At 52.5% G+C, this 21,155-nt stretch overlaps 2 protein-coding genes across 3 annotated transcripts in view; one reads left to right on the top strand and one right to left on the bottom strand.

Annotated features, from left to right (window-relative positions):
• Position 1: 1 nt before the first annotated feature.
• Positions 2-20,147, bottom strand: Dctn1 (dynactin subunit 1; the record flags this gene model as incomplete). The annotated part of the gene is made up of 32 exons (XM_031384032.1): positions 20,014-20,147; positions 17,433-17,678; positions 16,961-17,039; positions 16,765-16,799; positions 16,109-16,132; positions 13,642-13,659; positions 12,304-12,324; positions 10,800-10,991; positions 10,314-10,511; positions 9,961-10,165; positions 9,812-9,890; positions 9,524-9,683; positions 9,317-9,421; positions 8,951-9,142; positions 8,754-8,870; positions 8,393-8,545; positions 7,482-7,642; positions 7,205-7,373; positions 6,360-6,428; positions 6,108-6,170; positions 5,848-5,997; positions 5,245-5,406; positions 5,031-5,162; positions 4,722-4,847; positions 4,174-4,316; positions 3,786-3,952; positions 2,432-2,446; positions 2,140-2,273; positions 1,830-2,022; positions 1,094-1,173; positions 515-604; positions 2-97 (listed from the first exon to the last, which is right to left on the bottom strand). Coding segments are annotated over exons 1-32 (3,807 nt in total), but the record flags the coding sequence as incomplete, so codon positions are not given.
• The window catches only part of Wdr54 (WD repeat domain 54), a 35,955-nt gene continuing 26,294 nt past the window's right edge, over positions 11,495-21,155 (top strand). The window contains exon 1 of one of the 2 annotated variants that reach the window (XM_031382289.1): positions 11,495-11,598. The gene's annotated coding sequence lies outside the window, so the exon portion shown is untranslated. Of the gene's footprint in view, positions 11,599-18,290; positions 18,321-21,155 lie in introns of those variants that run through there. The other variant, XM_031382290.1, reaches the window with a different exon arrangement.

Raw genomic sequence — 21,155 nt, 5'->3', positions numbered from 1 at the left:
GGGTCAGCACCAGGCGGTGTCGCTGTCCTAGGCCTGCCGCACATGAGAAGGTCACTTTGCCCATGTAGACTGTGTCATCTTGCTGCTCTTCCTTGGCCTTGTGTCGGGAAGAGAAAGAGGACCTCAGGTTAAGGCTCACTTGATGATAGGCAGAGGGTCCTTGAGTACTGGACTGCAGCAACCCCTGGGAAACTGAGGCTTCTGAGTTCTGACACCCAGTAACATGTTTCAAATGAGAACAAGGGTAGTCTAGCAAGGCAATCTGTGTCCCTCCTGGTCTAAGGGTCAGGGCGGGTGTTATCTATTTGCTAGACTATCCCAATCTCTAAGTGCTGGAAGCACTTGTGGTTCTGTGCAAATAAGACTTGGCCCTGCCAGGTAAAGCAGGGTGTAAGACTGCTGGGCCTGAGACTCCAGGGGCCTCTTCAATTCCAAGAGGAAGGGAAGAGCTCCTGGGCTGAACCACAGGAGCACCCAGCATGGTGCCGCATCTCCACCGCATGCTCCCCCTTACCCTGAGGAAGGCAGATGAAGGGAAGGTCGCAAAGTCAGTGGGAACAGTAGCTCCAGGACGCTGAGTTACTGTCTCCTTGAGGACCTCATCCTGGGGAGGAGGAGGGAGGTGGGGCTCATTTAGGAGATGCAGTTGGTAGCTCAACACCTCCTGAGCTCCACAGCAACAGTAGCTCCAGGAGAACGTAGCTTTTTATCACCGCACTTCTGCTCTTGTCTCTAGAGCAGGCCCCATCCAGCGTCTCTTCCTCCAGTATACACCTTCATTCTTTAAGGCCTAACTCAACGTCTATGGCTTCTAGGAAGCTACTGGCAAATATTCTGCCCTCTAATTATTTCAGCCGACAGAAAATGTAGCCAGAGAGAGCCGCTTGGTCAGCACTGGTGGCTCACCAGCCTAAAGATGACGCTAATCACATACTTTGTTGGTTGAATTTATCAACCAGATTCTTAGCAAGAATTCTCCCTCCCTCCCACCTGCACTCCAGTGTGCCACAAAGCATGGAGCAGGTCCAGAGAACCCACAAGTGCCTGGCTCCCCCAAGGGAGCTCAGTGTGGGAAAGTTAGGGTGTGACTGACCTTGAGCTTCTCAATGGTGTCACTCAGGGACTTGAGCTGAGCCACTTGTTCCATAAGCTGAGCTGACGGGCTCTTGGCAGCTGTGAAGAGGGAGAGATGCTGAGGACACTAAAGGTCTATCCAAGCAGAGGAGCTGCATGGTCAGAAGTGTTGGTACTGGACCCACATACAACAGGCACTTCAGAGAGAAAGAGTGAACTGGCTCTGGAGGAAAGGCCTAGAACTCCAGCCATTGAGAGACTGAGAGGAGAATCAGAAGTTCAAGGCCCACCTGGGAAACTTACTGAGACCTTGCCTCAAAAACAAAACAAAACAAAAAAACATAAACAAATTTAAAAGTGCCAGGTATGGTGGCATACGCCTTTAAACCCAGCACTCAGGGAGGCAGGCAGATGGACCTCTGAGTTCGAGGCCAGCCTGGTCTACAGAGCAAGTTCCAGGACAGCTAGGGCCACACAGGGAAACCCTGTCTCAAACAATAACAAGACAAAAGTTTTTAAAGTAAAGTAAAAAGCTGGGCTACAGAGTGCTATCGTTGCGGGCTTGAGGCCCTCAGATCAACCCCCAATATCAGAAGAAAGAAAGGAGAAAGAGAGGAGAGACGGGAAAGAGAGACCAGGGAGAGACTATGCACAAGAATCAGGGAAACTGAATCCTGAAGCCATTGAACACTTCTAGGAGAAGCCTTGGGGACAGAATGGCTATAGCCACCTTCTCAGGAGTAGAGAGTGCATACCTGGGCTGCTTCGAGTGATATCTACTACGTGGGTGTGGGTGCTCAGCTGGTTTAATTTCTCCAACAGCTGGCTGGTCTTGCGATACAGTGCCCCAGCCACTAGGTTACCACCAGGGCCCTCATGGGGTGGGAGGGAAAGCTTTGCAACATGCAGAGGGGGCAGAGCTGCCAAGGACGCCTTCATCTGGGCTCCCTGTCAGGAGGTGGGAGGGAACAGAGTAAGTGGTCAAGAGGCACCAGTGGCCTTCGCTGACCTTCACTGAGCAGGCATGCTCTGAGCTCAGGCCCCACATTCCCATGAGTGCCTTACTCTGAGGATGCTGTTCTCATGCTGGAGCTGAGAGATGTGTAACCTCATAGCAGAGATCTGCTGAAGCAGCAGTGGGGAGTCCTTCACCAGCCCTGGGCCTGGCAAGGCACCTGGAGCCTGCCCAGGAGTGCCCCCTGTGGACAGCATGTAGAATGTCATCAGCCTTGGGAGCACAAGGTTGAAAACTGGGCTCTTCACCTCCCCCTCCCCATCCCCCACCTCCACTTCTGATGCTGTCCCCAGTCCCAGTGCCCAGTAGCTTTGGTAAACCCTAGCCGGGGTGGGTCTCTACCTCGCTGTTGTTCCTCTGGAGAGCCCATGGGGGAGCATAAGAGAGAGAGAGAGCGATTAGATAATGAGGGGATATTGGACAAAGCAGCAGAGGGACGTAGGCACAACATGCAGATGACCCTTTTCCTCACCATCAAATTTCCTAAGACCCTGCCTCTGACTCTGGGGGGTGAGCAGATGTGTAAAGGAGAGCAAAGGTGGGAGGGGCTGTGAGTCAGGGCACACTCTGAGAGAATGGCAGAGTGAACGCAGGAAGCACTTGGTGAGGCTGCCCCTGCCTCTCTGCTTCCCTGTCTCCCACTTAATCTCCAAGAAAGGCATGGGGAACACTCCAGAAGCTGCATGTACCTCTGCGCCGAGTGCTCCGGCTGCAAAGCTTGGGAAGAAGGGACAAGCACCGCCTGATCCTCAGGCTTCCCCCTTGCTCTGAGGTAAATGCCTCCCTTGTTTGATGGGGCGTTTCATTAATTCAGAAGCAGAATTTGTTTAAGAGCCTTACTAAAACACAAAATGGTGAATCAAAATATTCTCTCTATGGTGGCTGGAGAGAGGGCTCAGTGGTTAAGACTGCTCTTCCAGAGGTCCTGAGTTTAATTCCTAGCAACCACATGATGGCTCACAACCATCTGTAATGGGATCTGATGCCCTCTTCTGGTGTGTCTGAAGATAGCTACAGTGTAGTCATACAAATAAAAAAATTAAAAAAAAAAAAAAAAAAAAGATTCCCCCTCAAAGCACGTGGAGCTGTCTGTACTGTGGAAGTACACTGTCACAAAGGCGCTTGGTCACCGTCCTGAATCAGATCGGATCTACGACAAGGCCTTTGATAAGGTGAGCAGTGAGGGAAGGCCAGAGATCCTGGTGGGAAAAACCAGGGCAACAAGAACAGAGAGGTAGCAGGGAGGGCTGGGAGACAGCCTGGAAGGCACAAAACTCCACAGAAGGCTCTCTGACCTCATTAAGAGCCTGAGAAGAGGTCAGAAGAGAAGCCATGGAATGGAGTAGGCACACTGCTGGCCATCAGACACTGGCTTCACACAAGGCTGGAAACTCCAGCAGTGTGGCCTGACCTCTCCTGAATATGGCTGAGACAGAGAGGCCAGCTGGCAGATGCAGAAGAGACAGTATCCAGAGCCTAACTCAGTCGTTATTCTGACTTTACTGACGGTCTTGGTGGTGTGCTACTTTACACAGAGGTCTGTGAACGTATCTTCAAAGAAAATAAACCCCCGAAGAAGCAGGCAGAGTGGAACTGGGGCAAGCATGCTCTTGGCTGAACACCTAGGGTACAGGCACCTGAGAGGACAGTCAAGTCAGTCTTCTCTGGGCCAATGCCACCTAGCCACCGTACTCACCACCAGCAATGCCAGAGACCAGGGTAGCAATGCCTGATGGAGGGGGACCCCGGAGCCCCTCAACTGTGCGCTTGGATTGGCTGTTCAAGCGCTGCTTGAGCTCTGCCTTCTCTGCCTCCAGCTGGTCAATGTCAGCCTGGAGTGCATCCATTGTCTCCTCAAAATCTCTGTGGAAGAGAATGTGGGTTCAGGCACGTCCCTTCCTCACAGCCCCACAACTTTCCAGTTCTGCAGGCAGGCCTCAGAGGCAGCCGGAGACACCGTTGGAGCAAGACAGAGAAGGTAGGAAAGGAAAAGTGGGGTAGTGACTCCAAGGCAAAGGAGTCACAAGCAACAGAAAGCTGCAGGCGAGGAAGGGGAGAAGACTCAGGCCCGGGATGGTGCTCACTTCTCCTTCTTCCGCAGCAGGGTCTGAGTCTCCTCCAGCCGAGTCTGAACTTTCTCGATTCGCTCATCTGCATCCTTGGCAGCGCTGTCCAGCTTCTTCTCCAGGAGGCTCAGCCGCACATTGGCCTCACTCAGCTCCTCTCCCTGGATAAGGTGACACTTCAGTTCCCCAACATCCTCCCCAGAGCAGCAGGACCGGGTTAGGCTGTGGGATGTGGAGCTCCCTCCAAGATGACCCCTAGTTACAGGTCATCTTTCCTCAGACCACACGCACCTTGATCCTTACACTCAGCACAAGACACTGCCAAGTCCCACCTCACTTCCTAGCCTTTACTTTAACTGTTTTAATTAATTAATTTATGTTATGTGTAGTTTTATCTGCATGTATGTATGTGTACCATATGTGTACCTGGTACCCTCAAAGGTCAGAAGAGGGCATTAGGTCCCCTAGGACTAGAATTACAGATGGTTATGAGCCACCATGACTAGGATCTCCTGAAGAGCAGCCAGTGCTCTTAACCACTGATCTATCTCTCCAGTCCTCCGCACCTTAATCTTGAGTGACTTCTTTAACTCCTTGATAACTGTCTCTCGATCCTCAAGCTTCAATCCCAGACCTTCAGCATCTGTGATCTCTGCACGCAGAGCTGCAGCCCGAAGTTCAACTGGAGGAGGCTAAAAGATAGACCCACGGTCAGATGGTGGAGGCAGGGGAAGGAGACCACTCCAGTCACAGGAAAATCACCCTGACTTCTAGGCAGGATGCCCCTTCCTCCAGCCTCCCCACTCTCCACAAGAAGGGTAGCTCTGCAAGTGGACCCCCTACAGGCCACTGGGTCCCCAGAAACCTCCACCTACCTTGCTTGGGGGCCGCTCTGCGTCATACTCGCCTTCTTGCATGGCTGTGGCCAGTTTGTTCATTGTGCTGATGAGGATGGTACATGACTGGCGTAGACACTCATAGGGGCTGCTGGAGGGGCTCCCATAGATCTGCAACAGCCAAGAGCAGGTATGAAAAGCTGGTGATAGCCACTGCCTCCCCAGACCCCACAGCCCAAGGTTCCAAGCCAACCTGCTCGCTTGCTTTGAAAGCCAGCTCCTCTAGTGCAGCCACAGGCAGCCCCTCATTCTCTGCCAAGGGGGCAATAAGCTGGGCAGCTGCAGCTGCCACCTCCTGCAGAACAGCTACCACCCATGTCAAATGTTTCCTGCAGTCGAGGAGCGTGTCAGATACCTGTGTGACAAGCTAGAATCAAGAGCCCATCCTGGTCCACCTTCATAGTTCCCTAGCTTCCCAATTCAATCCCCCGACCAGATCCAGATCTTAATGTGCTAGGCCCCTCCTGCCCTGCTCTGATCTGAATCTTAATGCACTAGGCCCCTCCTGCCCTGCCCTGATCCGGATCTTTTTTTTTTTTTTTTAAGATTTATTTATCATTATACATAAGTACACTGTAGCTGACTTCAGACACACCAGAAAAGGGCATCAGACCTTGTTACGGGTGGTTGTGAGCCACCATGTGGTTGCTGGGATTTGAACTCATGACCTTCTGAAGAGCAGTCGGTGCTCTTACCCGCTGAGCCATCTCACCAGCCCCCCCTAATCCGGATCTTAATGTACTAGGCCCTTCCTGTTTCTGTTCAGCTTCCTTTCCTCACAATCTCCGCCCCAAACCTGTGAGCCAAAGGCCAGAGCTGCTGGGATCCCAGGAGCATCCGTCCCTGGCATTCGTCTTCGAATCTTTTTGCAGAACTGACGGATGTCACTGCATGATGTTTCCAGGTCTCGGAGAAGAAGAGCAATATCTGTTGCCTCCTGCCCACCCTACACAGGAAAAGGAAACAGACAAGCTGCCATTAGCACCAGGGGGAAAGGCAAGGGAAGGGAAAGAGAAGGGATAAGAAAGAGCTTCTCAGATCCAGATGTGCCCTCACCTGCAAGAAGGCACGCAGCCGCCCCACCTCCACGCTCATACAGTCCAGGGCACTCTGGGTGAACTATATGGAAAGAAACATGAAGTCTCAGCCCCCCATAGGAGCTCATTTACCCATCCTCATCCCTAGGACACTCATCCCCATCTTCTGTGGCTGTCACATGCGCATGAGTCCTCTGCTTTCACAGACGTCTCAGTCTGATTTCCTTCCCTTATCTCTACAGAAGCTTAGTCACTGATCTAGACATGTCACCTTGATGTGGTCAGCCAGCTGCATGGTGGAATCCTCGGGTTGTTCGGCGAGGTGGATGCTGTACAGATGCTGAGAAGGAACAACACAGAGGCAGCCTTTAGTTTTTGGAAGGGCAAGGGCTGGGGGACTGCCCTTTGCCCAAACTAGAGCTTGAGTCTCGGACACTGTGGTCTTCAGAGGTACAAAACTTTCCAAAACCTCTAGGCAGTGACATCACAAGGCAAGTCCCCAGCAGACAAACAAGAACTGGGACTGGTGGTGCAGATCCATAATCCTATCACTGGGGAGCATCAGGAGTTCAAGGCCAGCCTGAGCTAGCTAGTTACAGTGAGATGCCCTCTTATAAAGCGGCCAGTGATGACTCAGCGGTAAAAACACTTGCTCCCAAGTTCAAACCTCAAGACCCATATGATGGAAAGAAAGAGTCAACTGGCTCATGTTGTCCTATGACCTTTACAAGTACACTGTGCCACACATACACACACACACACACACACACACACTGCACACACAACTTTTTTTTATACAGGCATGAAGGCATAGACCTATTATCTCAACACTTGGGGTGGAGGCAGGAGGATCACGAGTTCAAGTTTATCTTCAGCTACACAGCAAGTTTAAGGCCAGCCTGAGTTACATGAGACCCAGTTTCAAAAGAACAAAACAAAAAAAAAAAATTACACCGCTCCCCTCCAACACCAACCAACCAACTCCAAAAAACAATAAAAACAAAACCAGAGCAAACTGGTCTCAAGAAGCCAATCACAGCTGTACGGCCATAGACCTTGTATACCCCAGGCAAGAACTCCCAACAGGTACGTATCCCCTGCTGCCTGGCCCCAGACCTGGTAGTACTTGATGGCCTTGGTGAGGGGCTCCACGTTGACAGTCTCGTCCAGCTGATCCTTGTGTAGCAGCTCAATGAGGAAATCTAAGGAGCGCTCGTGGGCACTCATCTCCGGGTACAGGCTGCCAACTTTCTTATACACATCCACACTGCACTGAGAGAGGGCACTGAGGACCAAAAAAGGGCTCCATGAGGGCACCGTCTCCAGGCAGTTACCTCAGTTCCAGCAAATCCTACGGCCCAGGGTGCAAGGGAGGGGATGAGGTGTCTCTTACTGCTCATAGCGGTGCAGTGTGGCTTGCAGCAGACTCAGCGAGTACACCAGCCCAGCAGCAAAGCTCAGCTGCTCCCCAGCTGCTCCTCGCAGCCCAGGCCGCTCTGAACAGTTCTCACTTAGGTCAAATTTCTCCTGGGCCTGCTTCCGGATGAGCTCTGCCTGTAGGGAAAAGACCAGGGTCCTGGAACTGGGGGTAGAGGACAAAGAGCACAGGACCAGGGACCCAGGACCCAGCTAAACGACCATGTGGAGGGAGGGCAAAAGCACACGAAGGAGGAGCAGACGTGGCTCTCAGCCGGGCAGGAGGCTCTCGGCAAAGCAGGGTCGTAATCTGCCTAGATCCCCCACCAAGCATCCTCTAGCACCCAGGGCTGCCTCTACTCTAGTTTAGTAACCTCTACCCTCAGCTAAATAATCAGCAACTGTCTCACCAGGAGGCTCCTTCTCCTCCCTGGACAGTTTCTCCTAGCTGGAGGGGACTGGTTTCAGGCTCCTCCGGTAAACACTAACACGTGATGTTTGAGTGCCACATGTAAAATGCTCAGGATCTGCATGTAACCTAGGTGTACACTCCTGTATATGTTAAACCACCTCTAGGTTACTAATGATACCTCGCACAAGGTAAATGGTTTCAAGGCTATACTGGATGATTTAGAAAACAGTGAGAGAAAAACTGTACATGCTCAAGGTTTTTCTCCAAACATTTCTGATCTGCAGTTGGTGGAATGCAGATACAGAGTTCCTGAATGTGGCAGCTGGCTCTGTGTTCACCGAGCCCCTGCTGAGTTAGAGTACCTAGGCTACCTTGTAAACTGTGTGGGCAGGCAATGCCTGCTGCCTTCTCCTCACATCCTCAATGCCTTGGCTCATAGCACATTGAATTGGTTTTTCTTGACTGACTGGCTGTACCTTACAAATGAGTCGGGGCATGAGCAGCAGCACCAGGACACAGTCATGGTCTCCACCTGGTCGAAGGAAGCTGTCAGGCATAAAGGCTGTGAGCAGGGACATGTGCCGGTTGGCCTGGGCAACCTCCATCTGTCTCAATTCCATCTCTATCGCCTGCAAGCACAGGGAGAAGAGCTCTCAGTCTAGATGCAAAGCTGCAGGACCACCAGGCCCCTTGTTTATAGGGTAAGTCCAGGCCAGGAGTCTTCCACAATTACCACCCAAAGCACCCTAAGTCCAGAACCCCACCCAAGCCAGCCCACAGCTACCCCTCCTCCTCCTGGGCTAACACCCCTGACTTCAAGGTGCCCACTTTCCTGACCTTGGCATGAGCCTTGGTCTCAGCAAACTTGATTTTGAAATCAAAAGTCTCTGGCGGTGGCTGCTGCTGTCTCTCCACAGATGCTTCCTGCTGGTTCGTTAGCTCCCGATTGACATCCTGGGAGCAGACAGTGAAGCAGAGTTGGTCCTGGGAACCCGAGGGTTACCTTGAGCAGAGACCAGGGGCGAGGCAGGCACCTGTAGGTGGGCAGTCAATTGGCGGTACTTCTTGATCGTCTGCTGATAGTCCGCGACTGTCTCCTGAGCGGCTTCCACTCGCTTCTGGGCCTCCCTTACTCGGGCGCCTGCCATGTCCAGCTGCTCACGTAGCTCCAGCTCTGTCTCGCGTGCATTCTCCTGCAGCTCATCATTCATCTCATTCATGGCTTCCTGGATGGCACAGAGTTGGGAAGAGCATACAGGCAGGGTCAGGATGACAGGGCCAGAATGGTCCCCTTACCACAATCCCTGCTCAAAGGACAGGGTCTGATGTCAATCTCTCAGAAGGTCCCTTCCAAATATTCTCCATCAGGGTGAGAAGTCAGGGATCTGCTCTCTTCTTACCAAGTCCCCCACAGTCTCCCGTAATTCCCGCACTTTCTCCTCCAGATTCAGGTTGCGGTCAGTCAGCATCTCCACCATCTCCTCAGCTCCCAGAGCAGCATCCACCTGGGGGTGGGGGAGGGTGAGGAGAAGTGCTGCTGTGAGGGCCTAGAAGCAAAAGAGGGCAGTGGGAGCATGCAGGGGTGGGTCAAGGCTGTGCTCTCAGACCTGCTCTTTGAGCTCATCGATGGTGCTCTCTGCCTGGCCCAGTTCCTCCTGAAGACGCTCACGCTGCTGCCTCACAACCTCCAGTTCCTGGTTCTTCTTTTCCATGAGTTTCTGGAGCTTCACATGCTCCTGCTTCTCTGAGGATGAGAGATCTCGCATCCTATGGAGAAGTGGAAGGCGCAACAGAAGGAGTCAAAGAGAAGACAGAGATGGCAGAAAGCATGTGTCGGTCACAGGGTAGTGAGTACTCTGACACCTGAGGCAGAAAAGGGACAGAGGAAGGCCTACCTCACCAGGGCGTCCTTCAGACGGGCGTTCTGCTCCTCTAGCTGCTTGAGCTGGTAGCTTGATGCAGCCCCATCAGAACCTGTAAAAGCAACAATGTGTTCATGAAGGTCCTACTGCACCAGCTGGCCCCGCGGTTCTTGGTCCCTTACCTTTCTCTTCAATTTCAGCCTTGAGGATCTCCAAATCTGTGGTGAGCTCATCTACCCGTTCCTTCAGTGCCTCCACCTCCTGCTGCAGAGACTCAGCTCGCTCTTCGGCCATCTCCTTGTCCAGAGTGGCCATCTCTATGGCATCAGCTGTGTCCGCCATCTCCTCCATATAGCGCTCCTTTGCCTCTAGCGCCTCCTTGGCTTCCTGGAGGTTACGAGTGAGTGAGTGGAGCAGGCACAGAGTGACTCCCACGCTGCCCTTTCTTCTGGGGCACCCTACATTCCAGCCTAGTTCCCAGTTCCCTTATTTGGGTCCTTCCACCTTTCTGGCACCAGCTTCATCCGAGGCGCACCTTCCGAGCCTCCTTGAGGCGCCGCTGCAGGTCTGCCTGCTGCTCCTGCATTTTGCTCTTCCATTCCTGCACCTGCTCCAGCTGGATCTTGTGCTTCTCCAGCTCTTTCAGCTTTGCTTTGTCTTCTGAGCGTTTTAGGCGCAGGGTCTCCAGCTTCTCCTCCAGGTCCCGTACCTGGGCCCTCAGCCCTTCCTCTTCCTGCCAAGAGGTCCCATGGTTTGTGCACAGCTCCTGCCCCACCCTAACAAAACTGAGCTGAATCAAAGATAAGAATGTATAAAAGCATTTCCCTAGACTGAGAACCAACAGCCAGTGGCACAGGAACATCTAAGAGGAAACTGCAGCAGGCACGAGACACATGGAGGCTATGGAAGGGCAGGAAGGACAGGGAAACCTCATTCTGATTCTAGTTCTAGGTCTTCCCCAACCCTGAAAAAGTCTCTAGCACCTAGCCAGGGTACAGAGGTGCCTGGATTCTGTCCTTACCTTAGAGGGAGAAGGAAGTGGGGGTGCTGCTCCAGGAGAGGTGAGGGCCGGTGTGGGGATGATGGGTGCTGCCAGCGGAGTCTGAGCTGGAGTGCTGGGCTCACTGCTACTCAGTTCACCGGCGGATGCTGACCCAGAGGGGCCGAGGGAACTACTGGGCCCAGCCACCCCAGTGCTGGCTGGGCGAGTAGGCTAGTGAGAGGGCAAGAGGAGGCCACAAAGAAAACAGAATCCAGGAGTGTGGGAGGAAGAGGGGGAGCAAGGGAAGGAGGCAGATGAGAGAAAAACAGAGAGTGTATATGAAAGCACAATGGGACCAAAGGAGAGGGTGGGAGGGGACAATGACAGAGTCAAAAAGTAGCAGTGACAAAGGATAGTGGAGAAAGAGAAGAGAGGGTGGGAGACATAAGATTATAAGGCTCCTCCCTTGGCACTGTGTCCACATTCCTCCCCACTCTGCCTTAACCTTCAAAACAGGCTCTCACTCCCCAGAACTCCCCTCTGTGGCCCACTTGTGATCATTCTAGCAACTTCTTAATACTCCTATCCCATCACGCTGAGTGCATGCCCAACTCCCCCAGCAGAGAAAAGTGCCTCAATGCCATTCCCAAAAGCAAAGAACAGATTAGAGACTGTTCTCAATTGTCCTGTTCTCACAGAGGGCGGGGCTGAAAGGGTGGAGCCAGGCTTGCTCTCCCGGTCAGCCTCCCCAGTCTTCCTCTACTCCTTTGGTCTACACCAACGGATCTTACAGATTACTGGGCTGAGATGGAAACCATACAGACTACCCCCAAGCAAGGTAAGTAGGGCTGACCCCTTACCTCCTCCTCCAGGACAAAACTCTAACTAAGTAATAGTATCCAGGCCCCTGTTGAGGCTGGAATAGGAGGTGCAACGGGATGGGGGCAGGGAAGGGGGCTGGCCAGGTTTCAGGAAGCCACAAACTCTGGGGTAGACAGTGCTACCCTGGCGATGTTGAACCCCAGACTACCCACAAATGTTCCCACCTCACACCAGGAAGCCAGAGCACTCACTTCTTTTAATCTCACCCTTCCAAGCTGATCAAAGCCTGTCTTGATTGGCCATAACCCCTCTTACTGCCCTTCCACACTCAATCTACCGGCTATGATGGCCTCTTAAGCATTAGAAGCTGTGGGGCCTGGAGAGATGCCTCAGAAGAGTATTAGCCGCTCTTCCAGAGGGCCCAGGTTTGATTCCCAGCACTCACATGGCAACTCCCGAAATATCTGACACCTTCTCTTGGCCTCTGAGGGCACACATATGACATACATACATACATACGTGCAGGCAACACTCATCGACATAAAAAAAAATGAATTAGAAATCACTTTCCCAGGGAGTCCAGTTACCAGCCTCAAGCTCTTCTTCTCCCTTGGTACACTGCAACCAACATTTACTTGCTAGCATGCATGCCCATATACATGCACATGCCTGAAATATATGTGCACTCAGCAGTGGCTTACAGAGACCTGTTTGTTCTCACCTTGGGCCGTCGAGTTGTGGTCTGGACAGGCAACAGGAGCCAGAAGAAGAGGAGTCAGGAAAGAGAGGGTCATGGCAGGAGGACAGAGGTAGCAATGAGAGCAGAAGCAGCAATGGACAAGGCTAGCCCACCAACCCTGTCTCACTGCTTCTCACTGCCTCCCACGGGGATCACTGTACCTGCTCCAGGCTCAAATCTCCCCCTGCCTGTTCCCACCCTCATTTCTACCCAACCCTTGGAGGTCTCACTCCTCCAGACCCCTGCAGCTCCCACAAGTCTGGTCCCCCAGGCTGAACCACAGGAGACCAAAGGCAGCAGCTGGCAAGAAGGCCTCCAGAGAGCATCCTTCTGTGAACAATCTCTGCCACTCCAGGCAAGGGGCCCCACCCAGCCACCTCTCCCAAGGACTTTCTCAAGTCAGCCTCTTCCTTCAAATGTTAGACTCTAGAGAGGATACCCTAGAACCCAGCCCTGGGGGCTCAGAGCGCTAAGAGAGGGCAGGCTTGGTCCCCTCCCTCGGCCTCCCTCAGGTCCAGGCCTTGCAGCAGGCTCCCTCCCTCAGGCAGAGGGCTCAGGTGTCAGTACTATGAATACTGCATTAGTAAAAGCCCACAGCTCAGCAAAGTAACCCTCCAAGCTGGAGGAAGTGGGGGTGGGCAGCAGCCCTTAGGAACCACTCTTCCCAAAGCAGCCCAGGAGGCCTCTGGCTTACTCCACAGTGGCTAAGGGGCAATTAGCTCCAACTCCCAGAGGCTTGCTGCCTGTGCCTGAGGCTCTAGCAAGTCAAGATTCAGCTTGAGTTCTGTTTTCTACAGACATGGAGTCCAAGATGGCCAATTTCCACCCTCTGCTCAGGACTAATTCACCACAGCTGTGGATCAAAAACTATTTTAGGGTCCATATTCTGCCGTGGTAAACTCCGGAGCACAAACTCTGGGGAAGCGGGATGCTGGGAGAACAAGCATAAGTCATTCCAGCAAAGGTTGGTAAGTAGGCCTGCTTCATGCACTGATGCAGCTGGCCTGCTGCCTCAGGCTGGACCCCAGGAAACCCTCCCAACCCTGACTGCAGTAGGGACTGCCTGAAGCCCAAGCCTGTGAGGCCACTGGGTAAACGCCTGGTACAGACTCAGAGTCCAAAGCAGGAAGATCAAGGAACATAAATGTCCAGGGTGGGGCACAGTGGTGACACACACCTCTCCCTACCCCCTCCCCTTCATCCTTAACCTCCTCCCCCTGCCAGGTAGACTGTGAAGTCAACCAGCCCCCACCCCCACCCCAGCAGCCTGCTTCCATCGCCCTGGCAACCCAGCAGCAGGACCAGAGCAAGCAAGAGTACCTTTCGGGCTGTCGGTGCCTGTCTCATCATTGCAGAAAACCACAGAAAGCAAGGAGAGGAAAGAGAGGGAGGGACAGAGGAGGGCAGACAAACACAGGGAGGAAAGACAGACGAAGGGAGGGAGGGAAAGGCGGCGGAGACAGGAGATTAGTGCATCAAATCCCAACAATGCAGCCTTAGCTTCCGGGCAGGCAAACGTGGCTGCTGCGGCGACACAGGCCCTGGCAGGAGCACAGCAGGATAGCGGGCGATTGCGAGCTCCAGCAGGCTCCGGAGCCTTGCCTGGCCCGGGTCGTCAGCTTAAGCTGATGGCAGTCTCAGTGGCCGCAGCAGCAGCAGCTCCACCTGACGTCATGCACCCACCCTCCTGAGCTCCAAGGGGGTGGAGCTACCAGTCCTAGGTCACCTAGCAACCACCCAGAATCGGATGGCTCCACCTCCTCCTGATGGTACTAAGTCCTGCGCAAAGCTGCCCTTCCTCTCCGTCCCATCACCACTTTCTGGCATCGTGCTCCTCTTCTCCTCTACCTCCAAGACCTTGCTCCAAAAAGCTGGGCCAGGGACCACTGCAGAAAGGGCACCTTATGGAGCCGGGGAATTTGTGGACAGGGACAGAGGGCCCGCTGGCTCCATCATCTATGTAGTTATACTCTGGCCCCTGAAAAGCCCATCACGTCCACTTCTCTTGCACACACCCTTAGGCTTCTTATCAGGAACACAGCCAGAGCACCTCTCCGGCACCCCGCTCCAGCTCTAAAGAGCACACAGTGATTAGGGAACCTTGGGACATGACAGTGGCACTAGCAACAGCAACAGCTATAATGACAGTGTTGAGCTCTTCTCTCACCTCTTCAAGCTGGAGATGAATGCCTGTCTAAAGGGCTTTCTAGAAAGAGCTGGTATTTTTTGAGACACCTACATTCTCTCCTGGTTTGAGGAGCTAATGGCCCAGAGGTTAAGAGCCTTGGCTGCTTTTATGGAGGGCTATTTCAATTCCAAGCACCCACTTGGCAACTCACAACCATCTTGTCACTCTAGTCCCAGAGAGACCCTCCTCTGGCCTCCATTGGCATGGTTCAGATTTAGTATACTAACATACATGCAAGCAAAACACTCACACATAAGTACACATATACTGGTTTTTGTTCTGGACCTAGCTCTTCTATGTGGGAGGAGAGGAGGAACCCTGGCTAAATGATCTGCTTGGACTGAACCATCAGAGGGTAAGACTGGAGAGAGCAGGGAACAGTTTTTAGCATAAGCAGTTGAGACTGGGCTGTCACACTTCACTAGGACATGGGCATTGCTCAGACCCCCACCAGGGTCATGACAGCCTGCAGTCAGGACTCTTCCAGCTCACACTGCAGTTCACGCTCTTCTCTATTTAGGGATCTGAGGTAGAACTGGAGCACCAACCACAACACAACACTCAAGGGATGAGGCAAGTCCTTGAGTGTCTGCAATGTGCTCAGCTTCCCTTGCAGCATTATCTGCCTCAGAATCCCATTCCTTCCCAGACCCGGGACCCAGGATCAAAAACAAGGCCTAGCATGTGGCTTCTACCATGGTAAGACTTCTGAGTCTTTTCAATGCCCACAAGGAGCAGAAAGGCCGTTTCCTTTCCCCCTCCCACCGTCCCCATCCTGAAGTTTCCCATGCAACATCAGGAAGGCCTGAGACAGGCTGGAACAAAGGGCTCACAGTACTGCACACATGGCTCAGACAAGCACATGCAGGGCAGAGACCCAAGGCAAAGGCTGGTGTGAGGAAGTCATGGCAGCAATTGAAGTGTTTAAAAGTCCATGGGGAGGGGCTGGGCATGATGGTGCCCACCTATAATCCCAGCACTAGGAAGGTGAGTGAGGCATGAAGACTGCTACAGGTTCCAGGCTAGCCTGGTCTACATACTGAATTCCAGACAAGCCTAAGCTACAAAGTGAGACCCTCTCAAAGGACCTAAAGAAAAGTCTGTGGAAGAGGCAAGATCCTGGGGAAAGGGGAGTGTGTCTCCCCAGGCACACACGAGTTGAGGGGGCAGTGAAAGCCATTGGGCAGAGTAAAGTGGGCATCTCCGGCAGCACTGGTTCTGACCCCCTCCTTACACAACCATTCTACCACACTCTCCTCAGCTCTGGTCCTCCAGGATGCCCTCCCTCAACCGCCAAGCTGGCTAAGTGGGAAAGCACTGTAAAGCAGCTACAGCTGTGATTTGCTGTCAGCACCTGGAGTCTCTAACTGGGGGTCTGGAGCATGGAAAACTGTCTCTAATGGTGCTGCTTTGGCTGGTCCCTGCACCTGATGGCCTCCTTTTCTTCTAGGTGCCTTGGATGACAAACTGCCATTTCCTCTGGCCATCCCGCCCCGTGGTTACACACACATGCATGCAGCAGTTGGGGTGGGGGACATGCAAGAGAGTGGGAGGGGCTCACAGCCCACCCACCCACCCAGACACAAACAGTAAACACACCACCTTCTTAGGCTTCAGTCCCCGCTGCGTGAGGAGCAGGAAAGGTCAGAGTTAGAGAACAGACTGTCTGGCCTGACAGACATCTGTACTTAAGTGTTAACATCAACTCAGGTGAACACATGCAAGGGAAGTTAGGTAAGCATCAAGCCCTGGGCAAAGAAGGGTCCCTCAAGGAACGGCTTCTAGGATATTCACCCCCGGGCCCAGGAAAGTTGGAGGCCTACCTCCCAACCCTCTGCAGAAGAGGCAAAGAGAGCTGGAAAGGGCCATCTGCATGCATCTTGCAACACTTGTGTGAACAAAAGAGCTACTTCTCCCTCCACACCTCACCCTACTCTGCCCTAACACCCTCAGGTCGTGGCATCTTTGCATACTTGAAGGTAGGAAGCTGGCCGTACTCCTGGGTTTAGGCCTGTCCCTCCAATTCCACTCAGCTCAATCCTATCTGACCCTAAGCATCTAGACTCCAACATTTCTCCTACCACCTTTATTCTAACCCTAATGTAGCAATTCATCCCCAGAAAGTGTCCTTCTTGGGGAAGTTAGGCAACTATAAGTCTAACTCAATATAGACCCATCTTCTGCTTCCACCTGCCCAGCCCTGGGCCTTCCTCCCTCCTCTCTGTGCTCCTCCCCTACACTGCCAAACCACTCACCAGTTTGCTGGTCTTTGCAGCTGCATCAGCTCCCTCTGTAGAAAGCAAACAACAACAAATACATTTATACAGAGGGGAAGGGGGAAGAACCTTCTGAGTGGGATGGGAAGGGCAGAAGGAAAGAGAGCAGACACCCTGTTATTAGTAGGGCGGGAAACCTGGGTGTGAAGATGCAACATCAATGTGAGACTAGTACCTCTCTTGAGGACCTTTGAAGCAGAAGAGTCAGGAGTCTCTGGTGAAGTAGTATCTGCTCCATCTTCAAATACTTGGATCTGAGGCCAAAGAACATACTCAATGCAGTCAGATCAAGAGTGCCTAGAACACGGTCCCTCCTGAGCTCCAGCAAGCTGGGGTACAGAGCATTCCCCTTAGGAAGTACTTGCCTTTCTCCCAGCCACAGCCTTTCATCCCACTTAGGCAAAAGGACCCACTAGCAGCACAAGCAACAGTGCTAGTTTGTACAAGTGTACACACACAGGTGCTAAACAAAGGCACACACATACACAGGCACACACACACACACACACACACACACACAGGCACTGCATGTGCACCCAGGCTCATACCATGAATTACCTGGGATTGTCGTACATCACACACATACACACACACACACACACACACACACAGGCACCACATGTGCCCAGGCTCACACCATGAATTACCTGGGATTGTCGTACAAAGATGCCATGGCCTTCATCACATGTGAAATACTTCCTTCCCTGGACGGTGCCATCATTTTTGCCTTTTGCTTCATCCAGGATCACGCCCACCCATTTGCCAGTGGCAAAGAGTGTGGCTCCAACATAGGCCACAGTACCTCTGTGGCCTTTCCCAATCACCTCCACTCGGGATCCTACCCGCAGGGGCCGGGCGCTTGCCTCCGCACTCATCCTGCTGCCACTCGGCGTCTGGAAGAAAGACATGTGCCATCATGGCCAGTCAGAGCCTCTAGACAGGATCCTGGTCTGAGAAAGCACAAGTCATGTCTTTAAACTCCATTCTTAGAGCTAAGTGAGGCCTCTGAAAATATCAGTGACATGTCCAGAACTCCCCTGAAGCCAGGTAGAGTGGCATACACCTAGGATTTCAACACCCTGGTGGCTGAATCAGGAGGCTAGCCATGAGTTTGAGGCCAACCTGGGCTATATATAGTAAGTTAAAGGCCAGCCTGGGCAACATAATGAGACCCTGTTTCAAGAAATCTTTAAAAAGCTTGTTTTGATAGCTCAAGAAATCTTTAAAAAGCTTGTTTTGATAGCTCACACGTGAGATTCCAGCAGTTGGGAAGCTTAGACAGGATGACCATGAGCTTGAGGCCAGCCTGGGCTACTTGGTGAGCTCTAGGTCAGCCTGGCCTACGGTAAGATGAACCTCTAGGAAAAAAAAAAGTCACAAAAATGAACAATAAAACTAATCCTTTTGTTGTTGTTTGTTTTTTAGAGACGAGGTTTCACTGTGTAGCTCTGGCTGTCTTGAAATTCACTCTGTAGACTACTGACCTCAAATTTGGAGATCTGCCTGTCTCTGCCTCCCAAGTGATGGGATTAAAGGTATGTGCCACCACCACCCAGCAATAACAACAATCTTTAAAAAAAAATACTCTAAAATTCTCTAGAATCTACTGGGATTATTTTTAAAGAATTTATACTTAAATTGTATAACAAATTAGGATTTACTGATAGATCTTTGAACATCACCATATGGCTGCTTCTAGGATGTACTGCCCCCAAAGAAAAGATGTAAGAACAAGCAAACAACTCAATTCAAACCAAGCTCCCTACAACCCTGTCCCAGGACCGAGAGTTGAGAAAGCTAGCAGCTCAGTGGTGGCCCTCTCCACTGTCCTCTGTCTTCCTGGGACCCTTCCTCTTCCCATGTGTGTTTGTGTGTGTGTGTGTGTGTGTGTGCGCGCGCCTTTTAAAATTGTTTGCCACTGTTCTTTGAGTCAGAATCTCAGTACTACCCTAGACTGGCCTGGAACTTGCAGTCCTTCTGCCTTACCCCCCTGAATGCTGGGCTCACAGGCATGCATCAGCACGTCCACCTAGACTTTTCAGAGGGACTGAACTTCACCTCTTTCCAGACCCACAGCCACCATCGTGCCTTGCTGATATGATTCCTGACAGTCCACCTCCATATCCACCTGGCACTGCTGGACTGTTGACTACAGCCCATTCACCAGCTTCCTCCTCAGCGCCCATGTCCCACTGTCTGCTCTCCCCCAAGTTCTGCAGGCCACGATGTCACAAAAAGAAGAGCACAAACAAACAAAATACCTCAAATTAGCCTCTTACTGTCCTCAAACCCTGCCCAGTAGTTCATCTGGGCTAGCAAAGGTACAAACAAAAACACTGTCCTTGGGTCATACCCAGATTCTTACATATCCGTGATGACAGAACATAAGAAATTAGGTCCCAGATCAGACCACGATTTGGAAGAAAATCACACCTAAGCCATTTTTAGCAATAGCTGTTCCATGAGCCAGAGAGATTGCAGCAAATAAATAAGGTAAGAAAATGTGACCCCATGGGCCTAAAGACTCCAAGGGTCCTTCCTGATACCCCCAAGCGCACACACACCCACACCCAACAGTTAGCTTCAGAAAGGAGTCCTGACAGAGCCTTGGAAGTCAAAGCCTTACCAGCTGCCATTCCCTAGCCCCTTTCCTCACAAAGCCCCACCAGTAAGGTAAGGACAGAGCTCCCAGGGATGTAGGGACCTCAAACCATACCAGGGACAATTAAGATCTCATGGGCCTGACAATAAAGGAAACTGCCAATGATATCAAGGCTGGACACAAACTCAGAAAAGACCCTCCCACACCTCCCAACACGCCTCTCAGAATCATGTGGCTCTAACAGTGGATGCAAATCTAATCTCACATAGGAGAGAGCAGAGGCAGACAGCAAGGCATCTGAAAAGGGCCTCACAGCAAGGCCTTCTGACCCACAGGCCAGTCAAAAACAGACTGGACCCTCAGAAATCCCTGGCCTCAGAGCCAGCTGGAGTCAGAGGTCACGTCTGGTTGGGTCCCAGTTAGAACCCAACTGGGTGGGTGGGTGGGGGAGCCTGTCCAGCCTAACACTGTCAGCGCTCTGAAGGCTCCTCAGAAGCCCAGTGTGTGAGTACCTCAGCAGAGAGCCAGCCTGCCTCCCCAGCCCCCACACAAGTGATGTCCACAGGCACCCGGCCTGTTCCAGCAGCCCTCCCGGGGCCATCCCATTATTGACTGGGGCCACTTACCCGATTGTACAGGTGCCTCTTGCTCTGGGCCATGTTGCTCACCCGGACTCTACCCCCTCCCCCAGCTAGCCAAAGACAGAGAAAAGGCAGAAACCTAGGCAGGAGGGGTCAGGGTGATGGGCCTGCATGGACCGGCTCAGAAGCCGTCAGCCACGGACCTGCCTCCATCCATGGGCCTCCCTCGGGAGGGGCAGGAGCAGTGATGGGGCTGAGGAGTAGGTCCCTTCTACTGCCCAAGGGTTCCTGAACCCAGAGACACTGAGCCCCGCTTGCCAGCTGATGAGTCTCACTCTGCGCTAGTGCTGCTCTAGACTGTCAGGAAGCGTGCTGGCCTCTGGGTCCTAGTGCTCCACTCCTTCGCCCGAACCTACGAATGGGTAGGCAACAAATCCTCAGCACCAGAGTACAGGACTCTGGAGCCCTGACACTTTTCCCCCACCTGTACCCCTCACTATCACCGCCCCCAGCCCCAGACAGTGAGGCGGCAGCAGGTCCCCAAGCATCAAGTGCCACTTCGAAAGGATCAGCTGCCTTCACAAGGACGTCTAGCTCCTTATGTTGCTTTTCTGTGTCACCCTACCAAAAAGATGTCTGGACTCAGGTCCAAATACACATGACTAGGGTCTCAATTTCCATCTTACACTGGGCCTGATGAACAGTACAGGAGGGGCAGAAATAGAAGCATGCTCACCCAGAGAAAGCCAGCAAGTACTCTAGCTCCCCAGCCCCACAACAGCAGAGGCCCCCATAGTCACACTCTCTCCTCTGCTTGTGTCACACCAGGCTCTGATCCCCAAGATATCACATTCAAATGGATTATTAAAGGCAGGTTTTGTTTGTTTGGTTGGTTGGTTTTTCGACACAGGGTTTCTCTGTATATCCCTGGCTGTCCTGGAACTCACTCTGTAGACCAGGCTGGCCTCGAACTCAGAAATCCGCCTGCCTCTGCCTCCCAAGGGCTGGGATTAAAGGCGTGCACCACCACTGCCTGGCTAAAGGCAGTTTTCAAAAGCTAAGCACTTCACTGTCCCCTTGGGTCAAGTCCACCCTACCTATGTCCTTGTCTCTTCTATTCTTGGCCTTGTCTTCTATCATCACACCCAACAAGCTAACTTATTTTTTACAGTTGTGTACTTCACAAA

The sequence above is a fragment of the Mastomys coucha genome, unplaced genomic scaffold (genome assembly GCF_008632895.1).
Source record: "Mastomys coucha isolate ucsf_1 unplaced genomic scaffold, UCSF_Mcou_1 pScaffold20, whole genome shotgun sequence".
Classification (NCBI taxonomy): domain Eukaryota; kingdom Metazoa; phylum Chordata; class Mammalia; order Rodentia; family Muridae; genus Mastomys; species Mastomys coucha.
Note: the sequence above shows the minus strand (reverse complement) of the source record. Positions and strands in the feature narration are given on the sequence as shown.